The sequence below is a fragment of the Ruditapes philippinarum genome, unplaced genomic scaffold (genome assembly GCF_026571515.1).
Source record: "Ruditapes philippinarum isolate M1 unplaced genomic scaffold, ASM2657151v2 ctg333_1_1_1_1, whole genome shotgun sequence".
Classification (NCBI taxonomy): domain Eukaryota; kingdom Metazoa; phylum Mollusca; class Bivalvia; order Venerida; family Veneridae; genus Ruditapes; species Ruditapes philippinarum.
Genome location: NW_026864795.1, coordinates 207298 through 218565, shown reverse-complemented (window position 1 = coordinate 218565; position 11268 = coordinate 207298). Strand labels below are relative to the sequence as shown.

General features: G+C 31.4%; 1 protein-coding gene across 2 annotated transcripts; it reads right to left on the bottom strand.

Moving 5' to 3' along the window:
• Positions 1 to 260: 260 nt before the first annotated feature.
• On the bottom strand, positions 261 to 11019 carry LOC132726825 (uncharacterized). Of its 2 annotated transcripts, none has more exons than XM_060712203.1 (3): positions 10907 to 11019; positions 5334 to 6234; positions 261 to 2443 (listed from the first exon to the last, which is right to left on the bottom strand). In XM_060712203.1, exons 2-3 carry the CDS (start codon positions 5513 to 5515, stop codon positions 1225 to 1227), a joined length of 1401 nt encoding a protein of 466 aa, XP_060568186.1. In that variant the 5' UTR covers positions 5516 to 6234; positions 10907 to 11019; the 3' UTR covers positions 261 to 1224. The 2 variants fall into 2 exon arrangements, with proteins under 2 accessions (XP_060568186.1, XP_060568185.1); XM_060712202.1 differs by lacking the exon at positions 10907 to 11019 and adding an exon at positions 10757 to 10900.
• Between the last annotated feature and the right edge of the window lie 249 nt (positions 11020 to 11268).

The window sequence follows — 11268 nt, the reverse complement described above, 5'->3', positions numbered from 1 at the left end:
ATTTGTTAAATGCCTATATTAAAAATTATTCTTTCTTTTAAATTGCTGGTTTTTAAGCAGTTTTGAGTGAGAACTACTTTGCGTTGTTAGGACTGTAAGGAAATTTTGTGTTACACCGTGGATGTTAGCTATGTATTTACTGATCTTACGATCAGAAAATACAAAAAAAGTCCCCCCCCCCAAAAAAAAAAAAAAATAAATAAATAAATAAATAAAAATAAAAAAAATAGGAAAAAAAAACAACAAAAACAAAACACACACTAATTTAAAAGTACACATTTATTTCATAAAAGTAATTATAACAATAAACCTTACAATAAACTTTGGGTTTTTTTCTATTACTTTCCATTATGTCATTAACTAGATAACCAACCTAACAGATGACGTGGTGTGACACTTCCTGTTAGATAAGATTTTCTTTTTAGCTCCGCTACAGTTACTTTTAACATAATACACCAATTATCTACTAAAATTATTTAATTAGTTTACTATATATAGACTAAACCGAAATCTATAAATCAATAATCAAATAACGACTAGTAAATATATCTAATTACGTATTTTTGTTAACATTATTTGCTATTGTTTTACAATAAGCAATACAAACATACTACATGTAAATGCCCGTTTTAACAGTTATGCTTGACGCAAACGATGATCACGTCTGAAAGCCCTCTGTATTCAATTGCAGTGCTCACAATGGTTTAAGTTATCCTTCTCGTGTATTTCTAGGACGAAATTTGCAAATATAAACCATCACAAGTCTCCTTCTTATGTTGAATTATTCCTATCTGGCTCGATTCAACTTTCATGAATAATATTATGATTATTTTATACTATGAACTTCGATTTATAAGATACGCATTGATGTTATTGCCTTCAGGGGATGTGGATACTGAAAATGGAATGTAAAGTATTTCTAATCCGTGGCTTATGTCAACCGAGTCTACAACATTTTCAGTTTTGCCGTTTTGGGCGTTATTTAGAGATTCTGTTTATTTCCTCTATTTTATATGTTGAACTAAAAATGTTTATGCAAATATGATTTAATGACTTCATATGTACCTTAAAACTTCATCATCTATTTATACAACCTTATTTTTAAATAAAATAATATCCAGCAAAATGAGATTTTGATTTTTGTGGCACAAAAAAAACAACAACCTGTTTGTTTATCAATGACAGTATATGCAATCTCTTCCTCATTGATATAGAGGTAGTCACTTATACAGACTCTCTGCATGTATTGTCTATATTACCGGCGGATATACTTCTTACAATATTATGTCTTGGTTCGGTTACCAAATACTCTAGATCACCACCACTAATGTATCTTCCATTGCTATTATTTAATGACGTGTTAACGGCACTACTATTACTGTTTCGTAAAGTTCCGGTTATAAGTACACTGTCGGAGTGTGAAGAATCGTTTGTACTGTCACTTTCCCGTAAAGGTCTTCGTCCAGAATAAAACAAAACCGTTGGTACTCTATTCAACTGTGTATTATTTCTATATTCAAGAGTGTCTGTTTGTAAAGCTTGTCCACCGGAAACAAGGTCTGCTGCTTCTATATCCGAACAGAAACCTTTTAATTTGTTTACCGTAAAAAACATTTCAGGATTAACGTGTGCACCAACAGTTTCCTTTGCAAATTCTTTACGATTGTTTAGGTTATATTTTTCATCAGTGCAGCTTGCAATATTTTTGTTTTCATATGGACGCAGGTATCCCAGATTGTTCTTTGCAAGTTTAATTTTACGACTTGATCTCCTTGGATTGTGTCTTACAAGCGTTCCTTGACTTTGACCAACTTCCGGCTCACTTGAAGGTAATTCGTTTGTTTTGTCATAAAAACGTTTCATTAATCGTTGAATGCTTGAAAGCATTTGCCATACGTTTATAACAGAAAAAAATATTATACTGAGAAAAAATAGCATGAGTGGAGCATAATGCATTGTAAATGGACTTTGTTGAAACATGGCAATGACAAGAAACACTGCCGGTATAACACCTCTAAAACAAATGACTCCTACACAGTTTACTACGACTAATCTTTTGTAGAATAATGTATTCCGGCGTTCACGTTCTTTACAGAAGCGTCCTACTTCGTCGAGTATTGAGGTAGATTCGACCAAAATACCCACAAGTCCTAGCAGCAAATTTTGTCCATATGCTAAAAATAGTACATAACAAGTAACTGTCACGAAATGATGCACGATATCTGCTCTAAACTGAACTTTGGTTGTCGTCCGTTTGAAGAGAAATTTTTCTGATACTATGAACATATATCTTCCAATATTCACTGCAAATAGGGTTTCAACAAAAATTGTCTGCCAATTTCTTGAAATCTCTGAATGAAACGGATACCTGATGACGTCACTGGCACAAATGGCGAAAAGACTGCACAATACGAGAAGCCATAGCAAAATCTGATTTGTTAATCTGGAAATAGAAGAAAAACAAATGTCAAATATGATCGTCTTAGTGTAGTGAAATTTAATGTATTCTAAAGAAACTTAAACTACCTACCATTAAAGTATTAAATATTTTACAATCGCAAATGTTCAGTACATTTTGTTGTCAAACTAGGAGCTAAAATAAATAACGACAAGACAACCGAATTAAAGAGGCATTCTCTCGCTACGATTCAAAACTTTGTAAGCAATAAACTTTATACGTAATGCTATTTCAATCAGAATGGAACATATGTGTGAAAACGAGTTGTTTAATCTCTCTTTGTATCATTTGTGACAATATAATGACACCGAATTACTACATACTCCATGTACTTGGGATACATAAAAAGATCTGATATGCTTTGTTTCGTCATAACATCCATATTGTAAACATTAAACAAAACCAGATACAAAATTCCACGTGAAATCTTTACTTTTAGCATTGCAAGGGTTCTTGACACCTTTATCATCTTATCGGTTCTGCATTAAGTTCAAGTATAGATTAAAGATTATTAGTACGTATAAACAAAATTAAATTGGTCAGACTCACTTATAAATTTTAACTAGCTTAGTGTTTTAAATTATTTTTATAAACAGCCGATTTACTAGACTGATTAACAGTTTGCCGATTTATCAAAGTAAATGTGCTACGATTCATTTGAAATACTACAATCCTATTGGACAAAAAGATAATTTCAAACACTAAGTATATTGTAGATATTCTTCGGTTTTTAATTAAATCCCCATATTTTGGCGCTGTAACTCGTACTCATTAATATTATTGGAACATATTCGACAGTCTTGGTAAATAAAGGCATTGTCAAGGTCAAGAATATATTCAGATAAAAAATTTAAGATACATGTTTTCTGTACATATATATGATTTTTGTTCTATCTGTTTGATATAAATGATAATGATTAGTGGCGCGATTACTGCAGTAATATCATTAAAGCTTGATTGGCTTGCCTTATAAGGTTTCCTTTATATTTCCCGTAAAAGATGTTTAAATAAACATAAGTACACCGACGTAAAATGAAACGTTTTTCGGGGATAATAAATCAGTATCTTATGAACAGTATATTTCTATCATCAGTTTCAGTTCAGTTTTTATTAAATCAAAAAAAACATTAGTAAGAAGTTTGTGTTTTAAAATGGCGGTGGTATATGTAATTAAGCTCTTGGTACGATAATTACCAATTACGGAGTAATCTTTTTAAACAAATGACATATCTGTACTTATTAGAGTAAATTAACGTGCTAATACTAAATAGAGATAATCACTTCCTGGTTTGAGGGAACTACCAGATATTTCCTGATAGGTGAATGCGTAATATTTGCTCGGGAACAATATCACATTGGTTAAAATAAGATCGATACGAAAGCGAAAATAACGGTAATGATTACAGAATTTGTTTCCTCAAATATGAATAATCCATCATTACAGGCGTCCCTGTCAGGCATCGTAACGTTATCTGTCGTGATAACAAAATACTACTGTAAAACAAGCGTATTATCTGCAAACTTTATCTATGTAAACTATATTATATTTATCTACATTTAATACCCATTAAACAATCGCTGTTCTTTTCTTAAACAAATACATCAAACATTAAGCCCTTCTCGTCTGATCAACGGGTTTAATTGTTCATTCTTCTCTCAATCATGGGAATATAATAGACTAAAGATATTTATAAATGACCCCAAAACGGTATCAACTGCCCAAGAATTTTAGTCACACGTTTTTCTGTTTCAAGGTTATGATTTTTGTGATCTATGCAACAAGACAAATACGAAAATATATATACTGAGATAAAGGTGGGGGGTTTGTTACTTACATATCTGAATATTGTATAATTATATGGATATTAGAAATAATTTATTTTATAAATAGTTTATTTGAAAGATTAAACCACTTTGTATAACAGTGACATTTTAAATGTTGAAATTCTATCTTAAAAAGAAGACGCCCAAATATAAAATGGATATAAAAAGTGTCATATAACATTGTAAACTAATTTAATCGGGTAAAACATGGCATATTAAATTTCTTAGTTGTACCTAAATAAAAAAAACCCAGGGGGATTGTATAAGTTTAGCATATATATATATATATATATATATATATATAGTATAAAATGTTTGACTATAGTATAACAATATTCAAAGTTAAAATATACAACTTGGCGTGAATGTTTGACGTTGTATTAGAAATTCCCCTGTTTCATGTATAACGTATAGTTTAAATAACATCTCTGTTACTATGTTTACTCTATGTTACTGTATTATCAACATACAATTAAAGGATAAAAAAACCTATTTTTCTCGTTATATTACTCAAACAAAAAAATCGTATCCTTGATTTATAAAGGGATAGGCTCGACGTTATTTTCAAAGAATTAGTTGCCCTACCTATGTGAATAGTAACATAATCTATTATTATTGTGTCACTTTTACTCTGTTAATATCCAATAAAAAGAAATAAAGATTCCCCCCCCCCCCACGGGTATAATAAGCTTTGTTGTTGATATTGTTTATGTTAAAGATAGTGGTGTTGTGGCTAACGGTTATGATGATAATGATAATCTTGGTGGTGGCGCAGGTGGTATGATGATGATGATAATGATGATGATAATGATGCTGATTATGATGATGATGATGATTATGATGATAATGATTATGATGATGATGATAATCGTGTTGTTAATGAAGGTGGTAATGATGGTCATAATGATGATGATTATGATTATGATGATAATTATGATGATGATGACGATGATGATGATAATCATGGTGATGATGATGTTCTGCCTTTTTTGAGAGGTTTTGTTCTTCTTAAATTTTTCACTGATTAATGTATGATAAAAAATAAACTTACATTCTGGCAAGATCTTGTGGTGTGTCGGTATAATGTCTGCATACGGTTATCAATCTTGTATACTTCCTCAATGTAGGTATTGTGAGCACCTTTGAATGCAGTCTCGGTACAATGTTAAAGAAGAGAACACAAAAATTCACAGTTAAGGATACAGCCATGATGTCACTGTATGGCCGACTCATATCTTAAGTCGAGTCATAAAATCTAAGCATCTCGTGAACTCTGCTCAGTTTTCCGATATGACTTTTTCCTACGAATCACAATATCCACACTGAAATGCTCATGTCAGCAAATGTTCCTAATTTTTTACATACATACACAATAGTTTATAGTTCTATTTCAGCATTCACTCGTAAATCATATTCACCGATTTAGTCAAATAAGGAAATGTTCCAAAAATTAGAATTTCATACTGGGGAAAACGATTTAATCATGAGACATAGACTATATATAAATCTATAAAGGAAACATAATTTCCCCCTTTATAACGTTCAAAACCTATATTAATAAATTATAAATCGTTATACGTCCTCGTAGAATTGTCAAAGTAATAATGAGTTAATTTTTATACGCTATACATCATACACTGAAAATTCCCCCTTCCCACATTTGTGACCGTGTAGAATTTCCCCGATAAAATATCATATCATTACGGAACTTTGTGGTTAATGTGAACCCTCTATACAGGTACTTGTTTCCGGATTGCTTAAATTTCCATACATGGTTATAAACAAGGATCTACCCCTGAATGTTTATATTTACTTCCTTGAGAAACAATCTTTTTGCCTGTGATTCAATGGAAGATATAAACGTTGTGGTATCGATTTATCGTACACTTCCTGCTTAAGGTAAAGGCGGCCAATCAGCGACGATTTGTATACCGTTGGCATAACGGAGATATCTGTAAAAAGAGATAACATTTCATTTTGTCAAATGGTACAGAATACTAAAGGTGACATGTTTTTGTAACCTCTGTCAGTTAAAGTCTTGTTGAACTTTGAATTAAGATATATTAAGTGTCATAATACAATACCTATTTTCTTAAAGGCTTCCTTATACCTTTATAAATATCAATACTTCTTAAAGCAATAAAAATTAATACCCCATGTGCGCAATACACACGTTTGCTCTTCTTTTTTGCTCTATAGTAATTAATACCCCTTAGTGAACACGTGTCGTGATAGTATTTATTGTTAACTTCTACTGTATTCGACTGTTTTATGTTTTGGTACTGTTTAACATCGGAAGTAACTGTTGTATGTCTTGGAAGAAAGTTCAAGTAGTCCGATACATTTCAGATACAGAAAACGATATTTGAATACGGTATATTACTTGTTACAGGTTTTATTGTAACGTCAAATTACATGTACATTTAAAAACCTTCAATTGTATAGTGCAATGAGGAGAGTATCATCTTTTTTGATAATTTATATAAAGAATTAAAAGGGGCTTGCAAAGCCGACAAATGATTTTTTTATCATTATCAAGTCAATTAGAATTACTTCAAACTACACTAAGATCTGTAAATAAAGGACCTTATCTGAAAAAAATTGAAGGAAATGTCTCGTGTAAGGATTTTACCGCACGTAACCAATTTCTAAAATCTGCATTACAAAAATACAGCTTTTTCTATTTAAATGGAAAATGTCTTGAAATGCACGAGGCTCAATATAACCAACACGCATGCGTGTGAAGAATCTTGTTGATGTTAACTTTACACATACATTTTGTACATATATACAAAACACAAGCAGTGAAATTTGGCAATAGGAAGCATGATGGCATGCTGTTCTAAGTGTTAAATAAAGTTAAACTTAAAGAAAGTAGATTTCTCTAAAATTACACTAGTTCTTTAAAAAGTACATTATCATATTCATTTGTGACACATGTAAACATGTCTACGTTCTTTTTTGAGTTATATAAACATAACCACGTTCATGTGTTAGTCATATAAACATTACAACGTTTTCACTATATATTCTAACAAACATTTTTAGTTCGCAAAAAACCAAAAAAACAAGAGCACGAATATGCCCGAAAGTGATTTCTTTTAGTAAAGATGAAGCATTTGTAAGACACGGGAATTAAATAAAGTATTACCTCCTTCAAATAACAATCCTCCTATGAAGTTTGAATATTGTAGACCAAATGGAACTTAAGTTATGCTCCAGAAACTGTTTTCAGTTTAAAGTAATAGTGACCTTGACTTTTGACCTTGTGATCCCAAAATCAATAGGGGTCTTCAACCCAGAATGGACAATCATCCTATGAAATTTATATTATTGTGGGCCAAATGGAACTTAAGTTATGCTCCAGAAACTGTTTTCAGTTTAAAGTAATAGTGACCTTGAGCTTTGACCTTGTGATCCCAAAATCAATAGGGTCATTTACCTAATATGGACAATCATACTATGAAGTTTGAACACTGTGGGCCAAATGGAACTTAAGTTATGCTCCGGAAACTGTTTTCAGTATTAAGGTAATAGTGTCCTTTGTCCTTGTGATCCCAAAATCAATAACGTTCTTCTACCTAATATGGACAATCATACTATGAAGTTTGAACACTGTGGGCCAAATGGAACTTAAGTTATGCTCCGGAAACTGTTTTCAGTATTAAGGTAATAGTGACCTTGACCTTTGACCTTGTGATCCCAAAATCAATAGGGGTCTTCTACCCAATATGGACAATCATCCTATGAAGTTTGAATATTGTGGGCCAAATGGAACTTAAGTTATGCTCCGGAAACCAAATTGCTAACGGACGGACAGACGGACGGACGCCAGGGGGTATAACATAATATGCCCGAAATTCTTTCGGGCATATAAAAAGAAATACATCAAAAAAATTATGCCGGGACTGGGATGCGAACCCGCGACCACCTACATATAAGTGAAAGAGGAAACTGCGCGCAAGAATCGATTCATTGTCAAGTTGAGCTGAAATGACTTTATTTTTCAGAAGATTAATTGTTATAATGGTGATTGACTAACAGTTGACAATGGAAAATGTTTAGGAGTAAAAATAAATTACCTTCAAATATAAAAAAGACAGTCCCACCTTTTTATTTTTTTTTTATATAAATTGAACGTTACTGGATATATGTAAACAGAAATTTTCTTGAACCACATGAGTTATATGTCGTTCATGCGTAGTTAATTATAAAATTTAAAGAGATTATGGCAAAATGTTAAGTTTTTGTGACCTTCACCTGTACCCTTTGATGAGCATAATGTCACTTTAACCGTAAACAATATACATGTATATGGAAATTTATTAAATAAAAAATGGCGTCTATTAACGTAGACGTCTATCTTGTAGGTTAACGTCATTTCTTTTCTTTGTTATTTTTCATATTAAGATAAAGCTAAGAATGTTTTGATAAACTGTGTTGTTGTTTTTAAATCTTTTTATCCTATTTAATAAAAAAAATGATAAAACAAATACTAAAATGAAGCAGTGCAATATGGTTAAGAATAAATAATGAATCTTATAACGTATCTGTATTTTAAAAACTACGTACGTAAACATTTCTTAAATACTACCGTAATAATGATTAATGACGTCATTGTGTCGCTTTATGGCATAAAAACATGTTTTCTTATACGGTATCAACGTGTTAGGTGTCACAGAAAACTATGCAAACTTTTACGACAATAGTTTTTTACTTGTGGTTACACCCACAGTCACAAACAAACTGGTGTATCATATTGTACAATTAATGTTTATACTTTATACAGAAAAACATGCCTGCTGAGTTAGTCTTTACGTCGAATAATATATAATAACTCATATATCTCTTTAAAATATTATATCATGAAAACAAATCTTAAACGAAAAACGCCTATAGCTAGCCTTTTATATCACTAAAATGTGAAATGTGAAACATGAAAAGTTTTAAACACGTCACATCTGTCATTACTGCCAGAGTGACTTGGGTTTGTATTCCCTTTACCTCATGTAGTAATACATTTTTGTATTTTCTTTATATTTTAATGTGGATGGTGCCGTTTAGCAAGTCTCACCGCGACCTTATATGTAGCCCAGATATCATTTTATTATTTTAAGCAGAATCAAATTCATATGTTAGAATATTTCTCTTTTTGTTTAAATATTTGGTGTTTGCTGTAATACATACTGACAGTTCTGTATATAATTATAAATCCGGAAACCCATGAAAATACAATTCGTTTAAGTAATTCCTGGAGAAAAGACATTTGAGCCGCGTCATGACAAAACCAACATAATGGGTTTGCGACCAGCATGGATCCAGACCAGCCTGCGCATCCGCGCAGTCTGATCAGGATCCATGCTGTTAGCTTACAAACTCTATAACCAGTTTAGAAACCGATAGCGAACAGCATGGATCCTGATCAGACTGCGCGGATGCGCAGGCTGGTCTGGATCCATGCTGGTCGCAAACCCATTATGTTGGTTTTGTCATGATGCGGCTCATTTATACATACGTCCTGACATATTTTAGCAATTTTATCCATTAATCGCAAATCTAACACATAAATATTTACATATTTATATAAAATGATTTCTGGCATTTTTATCAAATATCTGAACATTTCATCATCTGTCATTGTTACTGAGGGATAAGGAAACTCTTGCCAACAGGTTACAGACTTTTTCCGATATCCATAGAAACATGTGTCTAAATATAAACGATAACGCAGGTTTCTAGATTTTTTTTTCCGATAGTCATCAATGCGTTATGGAAAATCTATTCACTTGTCAGGAAATGAAAGTTTGTTTACTTCTAAGCGCGACAATATTTACTTTTACAAGATGATTGTACAAAAATAGATGTTATACTTCAACAATCGGAGAAATGCAGGTTCATTTATATTCATAAGCTACTAACATTTCGTGCACTTTTACCCAAAACCTAGGCGATATTTCGACCAGTCATTGCCTTATATCATATATAACTCGGTGTTAAATGAAATAAATATCACATAATAACTATCAAAGAATGCTTTTCACGTGAGAAAGTTCGAAATAATTGACATATTGCACATAAATGAAGGGAAAATTTATGATATGTTTAGAATGCTGTCCATTTATCATTGTAAAAAAAATCTTTTAACACTCGAATAAATAAAAGCGGGATATTCAAAAGCTTGTGTATTTAAATTACATGTAATAAAACCAAACCACAAAGACAGTGTTATAATCACATGTAACATTTATTTGATAAAACAACACTAGACAAAAAATAAATAAATAAAATAACGATCAAATTATGTTTAAAAAGAAATAAAAACTGACTTGACGTTACTTATATTTATCCATGCTAGCTAGTTTATATGTAACTTGTAAATTTTAGATATATTACTTTTTTATTACGTTTTAATTTTCTTTATAATAAAACATACCGCTTGAGTGTTTCTATTTTTTTTACAAAAATTAAACTTACTTGTTAAAACGCGATTAAGTTCCTTGACCAGTAATGTTATTAATGTTAATTCACTTTTCTCTATTTAAAAGGCTGTTTATCTAACATTTCTTCTATACTATGATATAGAACTTATCTAATGATAAATAAAATAACGACGTGAAATCGTACTTCCTCTTGCAAGATTGGCCAATCAGAAATATATGGGTCGTTCTCACTCAACACGGAAGCAAAATACGTAATGATCAATACACACTATATATGGTTCTATCGGTTCTATCTCTCTAACTCTCCTATATTGGAAAAGAACAAGGAAGTGTTTAGCTATTTATCGAACGCCAGTTCGTATTCCGTCGGCAAACTTCGTACACTTTCGTATCTGAAATTTTTTCTAGAAAGTGGACTCAAATTACAAGTAATATTCACGAGGAACCGTGATGTCGTGAGGTGTATTTTTTTTTTTTTTTTTTTTTTTTTTTTTTTTTTTTTTTTTTTGCTAGAAATGTCTCGTGGTAAGTAGTTATCAATAAAAC

Excerpts from the sequence above, each read along its gene's own strand:
- LOC132726825 (XM_060712203.1), bottom strand. The coding sequence starts at position 5,515 with ATGAGTCGGCCATACAGTGACATCATGGCTGTATCCTTAACTGTGAAT. Across the intron at positions 2,444-5,333 it reads CCACAAGATCTTGCCAGAAT|ATTAACAAATCAGATTTTGC; the intron begins GTAAGTTTATTT and ends TTCTATTTCCAG.